Below are 17,337 nucleotides of genomic sequence, written 5' to 3' on the forward strand. Positions count from 1 at the left end.
GGCATCCTACGATTTTGTGTGTGTATGTGTGTGTATATACAGTATATATGTATATATATATGTATATATATGTATATATATATGTATATATGTATATATATATATATATATGTATATATATATATATATATATATATATATATATATATATATATATATATATATATATATATATATATATATATATATATATATATAAATCTCAATGTTAGTAAATAGGTCCCTAAGTAAAGTAAAACATTTTTTTAGTAACAACCATTTTTAAAATGTTAATTTTAAAAAGATAACAGACCTGCAGGCAGTCCAGAGATGTACTGACAATTCGCGGGCATTTAGACTGGCACGCAAGCTCGAAGGGTAAAAAGTATTTGTCAGCTTCTATAAAAGGGGCCTTTGATTTCACAGGTGGAAGGGTACTAGATCCAGCTTTTGATTCACCTTGAGGCGGACTGTAATTGAAATTAAATAAAGATTTCATGAATTCATATTACAGCTGACAACATTCAGATAGATTAAAGGGGACCTGTCACCCTAAGAAATAATTTCAAATTCTTTTCTATCATGTTAGTTGAGCAAAATAAACTTTACTTACACTATATTTAGTATTACATTTTTGTTTCCTTCTGTCTTGGAATTATAAAATCACAGTAAGCAGGCAGCTGCCATTTTGTGGACACAGTTATTAAGGGAAATCACCCCAAAATCTTGTGTATGCACCAGAATGGGGGACCTAATGTCCATGTGCATTGCCCTACACAATTATAGAGCCCGAGGAGGGAAGGGGAAATGTGAGGAGAGCAGTGACATCTAGGAAGTGCTGAATGGAAAGTGAAAGTAATTGACTGCCCCTCCTCTATGCCACAGGCATAGAGGCGGGGCAGGTAATATTTGATTGACAGTTCAGATATTTAAACACCTTTATAACAGGTATGGATGTTCTAATGAAAATAAGATTTGGGGTTCCATATTTAATTTGCAAAGGACTTTAATTATGCAGCTTTCTATGTGTAGGTGACAGGTCCACTTTAAGCTGTGTTTTTGATCACCATGATGCTCTTTGGAAGACCAGCAGCAATCAAAACACCATATCCCCCCCCCCCCTACATCTACTTCCCATTTTAGTGAATAGGAAAGCTGCCTTAATGCACACATTCATTTAGTTGGATATTGCTCTGGAACACATACACCAGTGCTCATAAGTGACTCCTGCTTCATTGAATGGCATATGGCACAGGGCATTCATTTTCCAAACTGTCCAGTATCTTTATAGAAATTAGCTCTTAGGAGCAACAGACACATTCAGCCCTGGACATGGAATACATTGGTGCATGGCTACTGCACACTACATGGAGGTGATGCTAACAGTATCACAGACATCCCCTGTTAACAACAGTTATGACCTAGTTGTAAATCTCATCTAGAAGACTTGACCATTGTTTATAGCTACATGAATAAAACCAGTGCATTCTAAATAGCTCACATGTTATCAGCAAAGTAAAAGAGGCTTAAAGGGGACCAGTTAACCAAAAAAAATATTTAAAATCCTATTTTATCATGTTAGTCAAGCAAAATGAACTATAATTACACTGTAAAAAATATTTGAATCTTGTTATCTTCCATCTAGGAATTCATAATTATAACAAGCAGGCAGGAGCCATTTTGTGGACACTGTTATTAAGGCAAGCCTTGCATCATCTCAGAATCATGTTTGTGCACTAGAATGGAGGACCCGATGTCCATCCCCATGCCCTGGCTACACAATTAAATGAAATCAGTCTGGTGACTGTTACCTGTGACCCTACTGCATACAATTCGTCGGCTTCAATCCTTGTTAAGTACCTCCACCTGGGTACACTTCAAACTGGAACAATAAGATTTAGGCAAGGAAGAGCCTGAGAGGCAGAACAACTGCTCAAGTGAATTTATTTATGTTTCACACTACATGTTTCGAGCCTCCTGGCTCTTTGTCAAGTGTGGCAAAGAGCCAGGAGGCTCGAAACATGTAGTGTGAAACATAAATAAATTCACTTGAGCAGTTGTTCTGCCTCTCAGGCTCTTCCTTGCCTAAATCTTATTGTTACACAATTAAATGGTAAAGAGAATGGGGGAATGTGGGGAGAGCAGTGACATCTAGGAAGTGCTGAATGGAAAGTGAAAGTAATTGCCTGCCCCGCCTCCATCTCCCTGGTTTTTTGGACAGATAGTCATTCTCATTTTTCTTTCCAGAAAGATATAAACAGGACACATACCTTTGTTTTTCTGTTTCACATTTTATTTCCTCTGTGGGTAAAACAAAAGAAAGAAAAATATATTAGTAAAGATTCCATTCAGTTACTTCATTAAATTCATCACACCCACTGTTACTTTCATTGTTCAGTCAAACAAAATCTAAGATAAGAAACTTCTATTTGGCCTACAAAGAATCCATCCGCAGAAATTGGGAGGCTCATTTATCAAAGGTCGAATTTTGAATTCATGCAATTTTTTTTTTCTCTAATAAATTCGAATATAGATCAGGTTATTTAAGAAAAAATTTGAACGTCTAAAACTTGAATGAATATTACAATCCCAAAATTGGAGTGCTGTCAAAGGTCTGTATCACCGAGTTGGTGCCAGGTGCCTTCAGGTATCGGGCTCAATACTGCCCAAAAAGCCCAAAAATGTATATCGCAAAACAAGAGACCTGCGGCACAACTGTTGCAATTGATTAAGTGGTTAGTATTTATTCATCTCATAAGCAAAACGGCAACGTTTCGGGCCTCCACTGGGTCCTTTATCAAGCCTATTGGTGTAAACATATGACAAACATTTATAGTGGAAGAGGGGTGTAGTCACGCCTCTCATCCCTCCCCCAAGGTCAAAGTTCACAGTGTCCATATTGCATTCTCCGTGATTCATAGTCCATAGCAACCGTTATCAAAAAATGTTATTTTCTGTTGGTATGGAATTATACAGTTACAAAAATTGCATCCCCATTAAAATGTATCAAAAGCATTATAACACACAGTGGTAAAAGTGATATTAGAATTGAAACATCCAAAAGCTAAATGTTGTAAGGAATTGATCTATACAGGCCTGAGATATCATCTGGCACCCATGTGGCATAAAATACTCAGCACTCTCCATGAGACACTTCATTGTATGTACAAATTGGTACCGATACTCAGGAAATTTCCTGTAGATCATGTTCCTTTGAAAAAAGAAAAAAACAGAAATATGTTAAAAACATAAATATAGTACATATACTAAATCAGTCATTTATTTTTTACACCAATTAAAAACAACAATTATAAACAGGACTCCGTACCTAATATTAAATATTGTTGATTAAATGAATATTGCTGGGGTATACTCCCTATTCAGTCCTCGGGGCCAAATCGTATCCAGCCTGTGTATCCACCGCATTTCCAATTTCTTAAGCATCAAAATCCTGTCACCACCTCGTCTAGGGATTTCTACTGAATCGATAACCTGGAAGCGTAATTGACTAACTGTGTGTCTAGCCTCCTGAAAGTGAGCTGGAACTGGAAGGGCTGTCAGTTGTTTGCGAATTGTGGATTTGTGCTTGGAAATGCGGTCTTTGACCTTTTGTGTAGTTTCGCCAATATAAAGTAAACCGCAGGGGCATTTCAATAAATAGACCACGTAAGAGGAATCACATGTATAATAATTCTTTATAGTGTATTTTTTCCCAGAATGCGGATGGTAAAACACATCCCCCTTAGTAACCGAATTACATTGTGTACAGTTAAGGCAGGGAAAAGTTCCGAACTTTGGATTGCATAAAAAGCGTGTGGACTGCTGTTTTAAAGGTCCAATATCCGCTCTTACTAATCGATCTTTAAGATTTCTGGCACGCTTGTAGGCCATTAATGGTGGTTGTTGGAATGCCGGTATATCGGACAAACATGATGTAAGCAAATGCCAGTGTTTATGTATAATTTTAGTGACATGTTTGCTGGCAGTAGAAAAACCTGAAACAAAAACAATCCTATTTTCATTAGTTTTGTTTCCACTGGGGGGTTGTAACAATTCTGCCCTACTCTTATTATTAATTAGAGATAGACCCTTATTTAGAACATCCTCAGGGTCAGGGGTGCTTCGCCAATGAGGCGAGTTGAGGCTGTCGCCTCAGGCGGCAGCGCCCCACTAGGTACCAGGGGCAGCAAAAATGCTCCTCCTGGTACTTTAAGAGCGAATTTCCGGGGGAGGGGGGGCAGCAGCAACTGCTGCTGCCTCAGGTGGCGGAAGGGCCAGGATCGCCCCTGCTCAGGGTACCCCCTCTCCTTAAAGCGGTCAGTCATTTCTTCAATTCTCTTTGTATATGTATGTGGATCAGATACGATTCTTTTAACCCTCGAGTATTGTGTATATGGAAGGGAACATTTGAGGGAATGCGGATGAAAACTGTCAAAATGTAAAATACTGTTTTTATCAGTTGATTTTCTAAAAAGGTCAGTTTCCAATTTAGTTCCCCTTCTAAAAATGTTGACATCCAAAAAACTAATGCAGTTTTTATCCATTGTCCATGTAAATTTAATGGAAGATTCCATATCATTTAGAAAGCCTATAAAGGCTGTCAGTGTGTCAGGGGGACCGTCCCATACCATTAGTAGGTCGTCTATATAGCGGACGTATAGTCGGCAGTGGGCTTTATAAAGGGGGTGTGTATATACCAAGTGTGTTTCTAGGTAGGCCATGAACAAGTTGGCATAGCTTGGTGCCACATTACTCCCCATCGCCGTCCCCTGCTGTTGTAAGTAGAAAGTGTCCCCAAAAAGAAAATAATTTTGATGTAGGATAATTTCCAACAAATCCATAATAAATATTTTTTGGGGTGTAGTGTAATCACAATCATCTAAGAAATATCTCACAGCTGTGAGACCTGAAGGATGTTTAATGGAGGTGTATAAGCTGGAAACATCAAGACTAACCAAAATTATATCATATAACGGTAATTGTAGAGATTCCAGAATTGTGAGCAAGTGTTTTGTATCTTTTACATAGGAGGTGGTATTATGTACTAAGGGTTGTAGGATCTTATCTACATATATTGCCAGGAGACTAAGTACCGAATCCGTACCTGCCACTATAGGTCGTCCAGGTGGTTTTTCCATATTTTTGTGGATTTTTGGTAAAGTATAAAATACCGGGGTTATTGGGTTAGTTTTAATTAAGAATTCTTTCAAATGATCATCAATTATGCCGTCTTCCACTGCTTGGTACACCCTGGACGCAATGCACTGTTGTATAGAAATTAATGGATTAACCGGAATCTTTTTATAAATCTCTGCATCTGATAATTGTTCATTAATTTCTGACAGCCCCGAGGACTGAATAGGGAGTATACCCCAGCAATATTCATTTAATCAACAATATTTAATATTAGGTACGGAGTCCTGTTTATAATTGTTGTTTTTAATTGGTGTAAAAAATAAATGACTGATTTAGTATATGTACTATATTTATGTTTTTAACATATTTCTGTTTTTTTCTTTTTTCAAAGGAACATGATCTACAGGAAATTTCCTGAGTATCGGTACCAATTTGTACATACAATGAAGTGTCTCATGGAGAGTGCTGAGTATTTTATGCCACATGGGTGCCAGATGATATCTCAGGCCTGTATAGATCAATTCCTTACAACATTTAGCTTTTGGATGTTTCAATTCTAATATCACTTTTACCACTGTGTGTTATAATGCTTTTGATACATTTTAATGGGGATGCAATTTTTATAACTGTATAATTCCATACCAACAGAAAATAACATTTTTTGATAACGGTTGCTATGGACTATGAATCACGGAGAATGCAATATGGACACTGTGAACTTTGACCTTGGGGGAGGGATGAGAGGCGTGACTACACCCCTCTTCCACTATAAATGTTTGTCACATGTTTACACCAATAGGCTTGATAAAGGGCCCAGTGGAGGCCCGAAACGTTGCCGTTTTGCTTATGAGATGAATAAATACTAACCACTTAATCAATTGCAACAGTTGTGCCGCAGGTCTCTTGTTTTGCGTAAAACTTGAATGAATATTACAGACTTGAGAACTCAAATCAAATTAGAATCGAATTCGACTAAACTTGAATCAGGTTTTTTCTCCAAAAAAAACCCTTGAATGTCAGGAAGGCTATTAACATCTTCAGGTCATTGGACCTCTCCCATTGACTTCTACATGAACTCGGCAGGTTTTAGGTGGCAAATAGTCAAATTCAATTCGTTCCCAGGGTCAAGGTTTGATAAATCTCGATTTTTCGAATTTGAATTAAAATTGAAATTGAGTTTGGATTATTTCCAATTCGAATTTGAGAGTTTTGACCAAAATTCAAATTTACTATTCAACCCTTAATAAATCTGCCCCTAAGAATCAGCTGGTGCAAACAGGATCCCAACTTTAAATGGATCTGTAAATAATAAGTATATTTTATCCATTTCGAATCATCCTTTATTTTAAGTACCTCATACCTGCTTGCACTTAAGTAAGCCTGTGATTTATTGCCAGTTAGCACGGAAAGCATAAACTGTATCTACTGTTTACTTATTCGTTTGCCATTGGGATCCAGTTTGTGCAAGCTGATACTTAATTGCTATGAATATATTCCACTCCTCAAGCGGAGGGCTTGAGCACCTGGGCTTCAACTGGTGAGTTTACACTAAATATATGGAAAATTTAAAGAAAAAAAACTTTTTACATGGGGAAAATAACTTGCAGAACGTGATGTTGTAGCAAGCTTGTAGTGTCAAATCCGGGCAATTAAAGCTTGAAACTCATCATGCTATATATAGTCCCATCCTTCTCGATAATACACATGATATGAAGTATGTTTTTATACACTGAACAGCAATGTTTATGGTACATCTATGTAGAGATACATTAATGAATCTACTGCTACCAGGCAATAGAAAGGTTTACTTCTTTTCTTTAGTAGGATCTGTAATAGTTAAGGAAGCACCGAATAAGCCGTAAGAACAGTGGCATTCAGGCAAGGATATGAGGAGTGACAAGTCTGCATGGGAATCATAAATAATGTAACTGTCAAACCCTGCTGTATAAATGCTGCACTAATGAGTACACACTTCAGAAGGCAGTGGCTGGCCATGGATACAAACAATTCCCAGTTTCATTAATATTTATTTCAGCTGCCCAATAGTTGCCAAAATGACAGCATGGCTGATTTTCACCACAGACTTGTTATATTTGAGGCTGCTTATTTACGCTGCTATCTGAATTCTGTGATCACAGCTATATTTTTTATAATAAAGGTCCCCATACATGGGCAGATATAAGCTGCTGACAGATTAAGTCGGCAGTTTATTGCCCAGTGTATGGGGCTTTCCTATGGGCCTCCCCGATCGATAGCTGGCCGATAGTTGGCCAGATGTCAATCGACTGGGCTTAAAAATTCCATTGGATCGAAGACCGCATCGGTTCATAGACGTTTCCACCTCGTTGTGATCCAATCATTGGGCCCTAGGGCCCACGATCGGATCAACCCGATATCACCCGCCTGAAGGTGGGCATATTAGGGAGAGATCCACTCATTTGGCGTGGTCTCCATATGTGTGGCCATCTTAAAGGGGTACTGTCATGGGAATTTTGTTTTTCAAAATGAATCAGTTAATAGTGCTGCTCCAGCAGAATTCTGCACTGAAATCCATTTCTCAAAAGAACAAACAGATTTTTTTATATTCAATTTTGAAATCTGACATGGGGCTAGACATTTTGTGAATTTCCCAGGTGCCCCTGGTCATGTGACTTGTGCCTTTACTTTAGGAGAGAAATGCTTTCTGGCAGGCTGCTGTTTTTCCTTCTCAATGTAACTGAATGTGTCTCACTGAGACATGGGTTTTTACTATTAAGTGTTGTTCTTAGATCTAACAGGCAGCTGTTATCTTGTGTTAGGGAGCTGTTATCTCGTTACCTTCCCATTGTTCTTTTGTTTGGCTGCTGGGGGGGGGTGGGAAAGGGAGGGGTGCTATCACTCCAACTTGCAGTACAGCAGTAAAGAGTGATTGAAGTTTATCAGAGCACAAGTCACATGACGTGGGGCAGCTGGGAAATTGACAATATGTCTAGCCCCATGTCAGATTTCAAAATTGAATATAAAAAAATCAGTTTGCGCTTTTGAGAAATGGTTTTTAGTGCAGAATTCTGCTGGAGCAGCACTATTAACTGATTCATTTTGAAAAATTTTTTTTTCCCCATGACAGTATCCCTTTAAGTATACAAACAATAGCCAGAGCAACCATTATACTCTTTTATCTCTGTTTTTGTTTCTTAACAAGGGATGGACTTTGCTAGAAAGCTGTGAATGCTTTGGGGTCAATTTACTGAACCCTTAGTGACACATATTGATCTGATAACATTATGGTTTTAATGGCAGACTATCTGCTAAGCTGGTTATTTATATGTAGTATAAAGCTGGACATAAACATTCAGATTTTATTCTTTTCGACGATGCACGATCATTCATTACAATCTTCCGACCTACAACTAACTATTCACATTAAATAAAGTAGTAAAAATAACAAAACAGACATTGTTCTGGTCATGAATTGACAAACAATTGTACTAAAATTATGTTCGACAAATAGTAGTGACAGACACCCATTGATGTCGTCAAATAGGCATAACATAACAGAAATTCTCTAACCTGTACGGTCGACAATATAACCAATCGAAATGGTACGAAAAAATGTCGGGACACATGGTTTGAAAATCATACCAACAGTTCAGTGTAAAAATAAAAACTGGGTAAAAAGATAGGCTGTGCAAAATGTTTCTAATATAGTTAGTTAGCCCAAAATGTAATCTATAAAGGCTGGAGTGTTCGAGGTCTAACAGATCAGCCAGGACCCAACTTCCTGCTTTTCAGCTGAGTTAGTCAGCGACTTTAAGGGGCGTCACATGGGACATAACTGTTCAGCGATTTTGCATTTGATCCTTAGCATGCATAGTACATAGTTACATAGTTAAATCAGGTTGAAAAAAGACAAAGTCCATCAAGTTCAACCCCTCCAAATGAAAACTCAGCATCCCTCCCTACTTTCTCATAAATTATATATACCCATATCTATACTAACTATATACTAACTATAGAATTTAGTATCACAATAGCCTTTGATATTATGTCTATCCAAGAAATCATCCAAACCACTCTTTAAGGCATTAACAGAATCAGCCATCACAACATCACCTGGCAGTGCATTCCACAACCTCACTGTTCTCACTGTGAAGAACCACCTACGTTGCTTCAAATTAAAGTTCTTTTCTTCTAGTCTAAAGGGGTGGCCTCTGGTACGGTGATCCACTTTATGGGTAAAAAGGTCCCCTGCTATTTGTCTATAATGTCCTCTAATGTACTTGTAAAGTGTAATCATGTCCCCTCGCAAGCACATTTTTTTCCAGAGAAAACAACCCCAACCTTGACAGTCTACCCTCATAATTTAAGTCTTCCATCCCTCTAACCAGTTTAGTTGCACTTAGTCTCTGCATTCTCTCCAGCTCATTTATATCCCTCTTAAAGGAAAACTATACCCCCCAAACAATGTAGGTCTCTATAAAAAGATATTGCATAAAACATCTCATATGTAAAATCCTGCTTCATGTAAATAAACCATTTTCATAATAATATACTTTTCTAGTAGTATGTGCCATTGGGTAATCATAAATAGAAAATTGCCATTTTAAAAAATAAGGGCCGCCCCCTGGGATCGTAGGATTCACTGTACTCACAAACATACCAACAAACCATACATGTTAGGTCACATGAGCCAATTAACAGACAGAGTTGTGTCTTTTGCTTCCACACTTCTTCCTGTTACAGTTAGAGTTGAAGTATTTCTGGTCAGGTGATCTCTGAGACAGCACAGAGACCATCACGAAATGGTGGCTCAAGGCAAGAGATGTAAAAGGGCAATATTTACTTAAATACATATTCCAGTTTGGTAAGATTCTTTAATATGCCACTTAATATGATATGAACTATCTGTTGCTTAAAGGAAAACTATACCCCCCAAACAATGTAGGTCTCTATTAAAAGGTACTGAGTAAACAGCTCACGTGTAAAACCCTGCTTCATGTAAATGAACCATTATCATAATAATATACTTTTTTAGTAGTATGTGCCATTGAGTAATCATAAATAGAAAATTGCCATTTTAAAAAATAAGGGCCGTCCCCTGAGATCGTAAGATTCACTGTGCACACATACAAACCACATGTAAGGTCACATGAGCCAATTAACAGATTACTTCTTCCTGTTACAGTTAGTGTTGTAGTATTTCTGGTCAGGTGATCTCTGAGGCAGCACAGATAGAGTCACGAAATGGTGGTTCAAGGCAAGAGATGTAAAAGGGCAATATTTATGTAAATATATATTCCAGTTTGGTAAGATTCTTTAATACGTCATTCAATTTGATATAAACTATCTGTTGCTTAAGTATTCATTTTGGGGGTATAGTTTTCCTTTAAGTGTTCGTTTTGGGGGTATAGTTTTCCTTTAAGGACTGGAGTCCAAAACTGCACTGCATACTCCAGATGAGGCTTTACCAGGGACCTATGAAGAGGCATAATTATGTTTTCATCCCTTGAGTTAATGCCCTTTTTTATGCAAGACAGAACTTTATTTGCTTTAGTAGCCACAGAATGACACTACTCAGAATTAGACAACTTGTTATCTACAAAGACCCCAAGATCCTTCTCATTTAAGGAAACTCCCAACACACTGCCATTTAGTGTATAACTTGTATTTATATTATTTTTGCCAAAGTGCATAACCTTGCATTTATCAACATTGAACCTCATTTTCCAGTTTGCTGCCCAGTTTTCCAGTTTAGACAAATCACTCTGCAAAGTGGCAGCATCCTGCATGGAACCACCAGTTCTGCACAATTTAGTATCATCTGCAAAAATAGAAACAGTACTTTCAATGCCCACCTCCAGGTCAATAATTACATTTACCAGCACTCTTTGTAGTCTATCTTTTAGCCAGTTCTCTATCCAGGTACAAATACTGTGTTCCAGGCCAACATTCCTTAATTTAACCAGTAACCTTTTATGTGGCACTGTATCAAATGCTTTAGCAAAGTCTAAGTAAATCACATCCACTGCCATCCCAGAATCGAGGTCCCTACTTACCTTCTCATAAAAAGAAATTAAGTTAGTCTGGCAAAATCTATTACACATAACCACACACACAACCATGCTGACACAAACTCATAGTATTATGATTTGCTATGAAGTCCAGTATCTTATCCTTTATTAACCCTTCAAAAGCTTTCCTACTACTGACATCAGACTAACTGGCCTATAGTTTTGAGGCTGAGAACGAGATCCCTTTTTGAATAGCGGCACCACTTTAGCAATTCGCCAGTCTCTCGGCACTATGCCAGACCTCAAAGAATCCTGAAAAATTAAGTAAAGAGGTTTAGCAATCACAGAGCTAAGCTCGCCAAGTACCCTGGGATGAATACCATTCTTTTTATCTGTTTATCTTAACATGTTCTAGTCTCTTTTGAATTACTTCATGTGTGAACCATACATCATTAGTTGTATTACTAGAATTGGGACTTTCAAGAATGAAACCTTCATTAACTGGTTGCTGCTTTGTGTAGACAGACAATAAATATGTGCGCTTTCTTTGTTTTGTTTTCATCAACCAGCTGACCCCCCTCGGAAATTAAAGGTCCCACCCCTTCCTGCTTCATTTTTTTACTATTAGCATATTTAAAAAATACATTTGGATTTGTTTTACGGCTTGTCGCAATATCCTTTTCCATATCAATTTTAGCTTGCCTTATAGCTTTTTTGCATGATTTATTGGCCTCTTTGTACCTTATAAATGATTTGGCTGTCCCAGCTAACTTGAAAGCTTTAAAAGCACGCCTTTTCTCAACTCAGATTTAAAAGCAAGCAGTTATGATTATGTGTCCCCCTCAAGTCACTGATTGGTAAACAGTAAGTAAGCTGCAAACAGGAAGTAGTGTTTTGCAAAGCAGGAAGTAGTCTTCTACATTTTTTGTTAACTAACTATATTGATATTTTTTTTTATTTTGCACAGCCTATTTATCCAGATTTTATTTTTACACTGAACAAGTTATATTATTTCCTTTACATCCATTTGAGGCTTAAAATTTCCTGGCTGCTGTTAATTATGTATGAAGAGATGCTGGGCAGGTTATGGGATTAGTAGTAGCATGAGTGTTACCTAATACTTATATACAATGGTCTAGAGAGGGATATTATAAATCGACACGCATGTAGAGAGATATTATAAATGAAAACCCATGTAAAGGGATATTATAAATGAAAACCCATGTAGAGGGAGATTATAAATCAACACCCATGTAACAGTTGCTCTATTTGTCCCCAGAAGGATTTTATACTTGGCAAAAGATACCAATTTAGTAATATCTTCTATATATTCTTCTTCTATCTTTCACATATTGAATGCTTTTTTTGCTTATTCCCCTTATACAGTGTATGTTCAGGTTTAATATGTTTGTTCCCATAGGAAACTGGTTTTCCAATATTTCACGTTGGGTTATTTAGTGAAGTTGTCTTTAGGGATATATACCAGATAACACATATAAAGAGATTAGCTTTTTCCTCTTGTGATCTGTCATAACAAATCTGCTGAAAGGGTTGCAACGATCTATCTGTCTGCACCATAAAGGGGCATTGGGAGGCACTGATATAACAGAAAAGCCTCATTATTTTTTTCTTGTACATGTGTGTAAGACATCCATCACATGGAAAAATTTAAATGTTTCCTACACATAAATGTAACCTCAGATAATGTGCACCTTCCATGCCTTAATTCTAGTGAAAGCGGAAAAAAACGAAAATAGAGCACACAAATGCAGCAATGTGAAAACTCAATTTACAGTGTGTACAATCAGCCCAGCAGTTTTGTAATTAAAATGATGGTGTGATGTTGCAGAGATGTGAAATCAGAATTAAAAGACTAATCTGCCGAGACTTTAATTAAACCTTCCTCAGATTTACTGAACTCTGCATGAACATTATATTTTCAAAATGCATCCTAAACGGAGAAAGAAATGCCTACAAACTCACTTCAATGGGACCATTAAGACTAACTAAGGATAACTATGAATAATTGAAGAGACGTATACATTGAGATCAGCAAGTTTTCAGATCTGATACACAGAAATACGGTTAAGGGGAGCCAGCCGAAATTTTTCTGATCACGCCCATTTTTGTGGCCACATCCCCTAATTACCATGTCTACTTTACAAAATTTGGTAGGTTATGAAAGTTTGAACACATTTATATGTTTTTTTTATGTTATTACAGTTTTGCTAATGAAGGTGAATTGCCCTTTAAGCTGTGATTCTTCGTTCTTATCTTATCTAAAACGGTTACAACAGTATCTTAAGTATGTGTTCTGGCCTCTCTGCCAAGAGCCAATTAAGTTAGAAGCTTTTTTTATCTTTTTCTGGCTGTTCAGTGCAGCAGATAAAAGAGAAATTCGGGAAATATCAGTACAAATCCAGGACTGCGGGTTGAGCTGTCAAAAGCGGGACTGTCCTGCTCAAAACGGGACAGTTGGGAGGTATGCAATGCCTTCTCACTAGCTAGAATCGAAATCGCCAGCGGGATGGCACTCGAACAGCTTCGCGAGGCAACTTCGGAAAACAAAGTGCTCCGAGTGCCACCCTGCATTGATTTAGATTCTAGCCGGCAGGAAGGCAGTCGCCCGAAGAAGAGCGATTTGTCGTCGAGCGACTAAATCTCCCCAAATCTCCACGTGTGTCTCTGCCCTAAATCCGGAGCTGGAGTCAGCTGGTGTCAGCTGGTTAGCCAATTTATCCCCCTATGAAGTCACCAACTATTATTATCCAAACAAAAAAGAGAGTCGAGAAAACTCCTTTCAACCCATGTGGGAGGTCACTGGCTGAAGTATTCAAAGCCAGTGGCTTCCTATACAATCCAATTATATGGCCTGCAAACAGAATAACCGGATTACATGGCAATTAGACAGTGTAGCTCGTTTAGCTGAGCTTCTATGGCACACACTGATAAAAACCAACATGACTTGCAAAATAATTTACTATTTAAATGATGCAGTATTTTTACCTGGATATTTATATACTAATAGGTATGGGACCCGTTATGCAGAATGTTCCGAATTATGAAAAGGCCAGCTCCCATAGACTCCATTTTATCCAAATTTTTAAATAATAAAACAGTACCTTGTATTTTCCAAACTATGATATAATTAATCCTTATTGTAAAAATTGCAAAAACAGCCTGTTGGGTTTATTTAATGTTTACATGATTTTCTAGTAGACTTAAGGCATGAAGATCTAAATTATCGAAAGATGTTATCCGGAAACCCCCAGGTTCCAAGCATTCTGGATAACAGGTCCCATACCAGTTTTCCTGAAATTCCTGAACACAACAGCATTACTTGTAATTTACAAGAAGTATGTTAGTTGACAAGTGTATAAATATTCATAACTATATAATTCAACTAAATAGTGACTCCATAACCAGAGGAGCATTGTTTTCTGAGTATATTTAAATATCTGAAGGAGTTTCAGACTGATTTTGAGAGCAATTGCAATCTTTATGGATAAAGCAATTAATATACACAAAAGGTATAATCCTAACTATTCTTGGATGTAGAATTGTTCAAACTCTGACACAAACAGAAAGTGAATGCCAACAATTTTATATATTCTGCCACACTGCACGTATTATAGTACTACAGAATGAACCTTGACACGATAAAACTGTCACAAGCTGCAACTGATTTTTTTTGTTTTCTTTAGGGTTGGACTGCTGTTTTTATGCAATTTTCTACTTGTTAAACCTTCCATTGCAGCTTCAGCCCATAGATTTGGTTTTCAGACATGCAGAAACAAATGAAAGAAGAATGAAAGGCCCTTGAGGAGCACAATCTTGTAGGTGTATTCAGGGCCATATTTATATACAGTATAGGCACCCGAGGACTTGCGCAGCAGCAGCTTTTGGCGGGCGGCCCTTGGGTGCCCATGTAATAAATAATTTAGTGAAAAACAGAATCCCCCCCAGCCTCCGCAGCAAACTTCCTGCTTAAAGGGCAAAGGTCAGAAGGAGCAGACACATCGCGAGAGCTGCGGTTTAGCAGGAGCTGGCGTGCATGGGATGAGCTCCGCCATTGCCACATCGCTGTTTTTTGTCTTAAAGGGCAAAGGGTTGTTACTTTTTAAACAATATTGCAAAAGTCTTAGTTCCCCAGCAAAGACAGGTCTGTTAATCAGCTGCCTTGTCTTACATTCTATCAACAGTCTGAGCCACCAGGGCAGAGAAAGGGATATAAACACTGCTTTCAATTGCAATACATATAGAAATAACTTAAAACCCATTATTGCAAAGTTGCTTAAAATTATATTTATTTTATAAGGCACATTTTTATTTTGGGGTTGCCTTTCTCTTTAAATCTGGTGGCAGGGCTGGGGGGTGAGGGCTTTCTGCATCGAAAACTAGAAGTGACGTCACGCACCTGTGTGCGTTGCATCACTTTCATACCTTGGGGTTGCCTAGGGAGGCTGCCATTTTGCATTTCTGCAAAAAATCTCAAATGGGTTAATCACAAAATACAGAAGAAAATAACAGCAGTAATTCAAATCTAAGCATTCCGTGCATTCCCAAAATGATTATTGAAATCCCAAATTAAGAATATCCACTTCCCACTGATTTGAATGGTGTTTTGGCAGATCAGGGCTGGAGAGTGCCCTGGCTTTACAAGCATACAGTAAAGCAGCCACATTAAAGGAAAACTATACCTCCAGAATAAACAGCTGTAAGTGTAATGATCAACAAATACAGTGGTAAAATAAACAAGAATGCATTTGAATACATTTCTGAATGGCTCCTTTCCCTGTATCCTACAATGGGTTCATACAAAATGAAACAGCATAACATTCTCACAAACAAGCATTCATTTACAATTTAGATTTGTGAATGGCTTCAACCACTAGGCCTAACTCCTACCATCTGTGCAATTTCTGTCACTGACACAGCGATGGTCTGAATGAGATCACATCACCAGGGTTTTTTTACTGTGGGGTGGAGAGGGCGGACCTGTAGGTGGGGCTTGCAGTGGGCGCAGCCCAGGGGGCCCAGGAAATTTTGTTGTATGGGGCCCTGCGATTTCTCATGGCGGTCCTGCACATCACACAGGTACTTTCATTTCAAATCTGCTGTTCATTGTGCCACAGAGTGAACCCAACGGCACCCCCAATTCATAGAGCATGACAAGGATATTATAAACAGGGTTTACTGAATAATCCTTAATGTACAAAATCCATTTCATTGGCACATTTTAGAAATGCTTTTAGAAGCAGTGAATTACAGTAATAAGAAAAAAATCAGACACAGTAGATGTATTATCCGTGGAGCTCACTGTTGCTGAGCAAAGCAATATGTTACCTTCCACTCCAAGATATAATTGAATTTATTTAAAAAGTAATGCTTTACATGTACAGTAAAGACGGTTATTTATCAAAGGTCAAGTTTTAGAGGTTTGTGAGTTTTTTTATACCTCCAATAAACTCCCAACTCAAATGTTTTCTAATACTCGAAATTGATGAGTTTTCACCGAAAAAAACCTTGAATCGCTCGAATTAATCAAGTTTTCGAGTAAAAACCCACCAAAAAAACCCCCAAACATCATGAAGACTACAAAGATCTTCAAATGGCTCAAGACCTCTGCCATTGACTTCTACATGACTTCGACAGGTTTTCGCTGGAGTATTTTCGGATTCAAGCTATTTCAAAATGTGAGTTTCTTTAAAAAACAAACAGCGTTTTGACTGAAAAATACCCTTGAGAAACTCAAATTTTTGGGTACAAATCAACTCAGCCTTTGATAAATAACCCCCTTATTGTTTCCTTGTGCTTTACTGTCTAATTTAAGAGAGGCATAACATTTCACCATCCACTCCTATCCACTATGCTATATAGTTCATAGAAAAAAAGGTTCCTGTGATTTCTTCAAAATATGGCGCTCAAACAACTCCTTAAATAAACAGTGGGAGAGCTCCCATCCCAATGGTTTATGTAGGGAAAAAAAGAACAAATAAAAATGATGTCTGTGTGGGGGTTATGGCAAAAAAAGAACATGTTTTTGTTGAAACAGACTGCAATGCAACGTTTTAGTAATGTAAAAATACTTTATGGCAAAGTTATAAGTTGCTTTCAAAGACAATATTATAATAGATATAAAAGATTTTAATTTCTGGTGTCAGTATCTCTTTAAGACTAAAGAACTGTGTCCATCCCTTGTGTTAGACATAAATTTCCCTCATACACTAAA

The 17,337-nt window shown here is 37.7% G+C and overlaps 1 protein-coding gene across 3 annotated transcripts in view; it reads right to left on the minus strand.

The window, feature by feature from the left end:
• Positions 1–17,337, minus strand: part of LOC108719284 (brefeldin A-inhibited guanine nucleotide-exchange protein 1) — a 94,763-nt gene that overhangs the window by 53,008 nt on the left and 24,418 nt on the right. For 2 of the 3 annotated variants that reach the window (XM_041566468.1, XM_041566469.1), the window contains exons 2-3: positions 2,250–2,280; positions 293–449 (exon numbers count right to left, since the gene is read on the minus strand). The exons of the other annotated variant lie outside the window; for it this stretch is intronic. In XM_041566468.1, the coding sequence (XP_041422402.1) occupies positions 293–449; positions 2,250–2,280 (188 nt within the window). The remainder of the gene's footprint in view (positions 1–292; positions 450–2,249; positions 2,281–17,337) is intronic. 3 annotated transcript variants of the gene reach the window in all.

Source organism: Xenopus laevis, chromosome 6L (assembly GCF_017654675.1).
Source record: "Xenopus laevis strain J_2021 chromosome 6L, Xenopus_laevis_v10.1, whole genome shotgun sequence".
Classification (NCBI taxonomy): Eukaryota; Metazoa; Chordata; class Amphibia; order Anura; family Pipidae; genus Xenopus; species Xenopus laevis.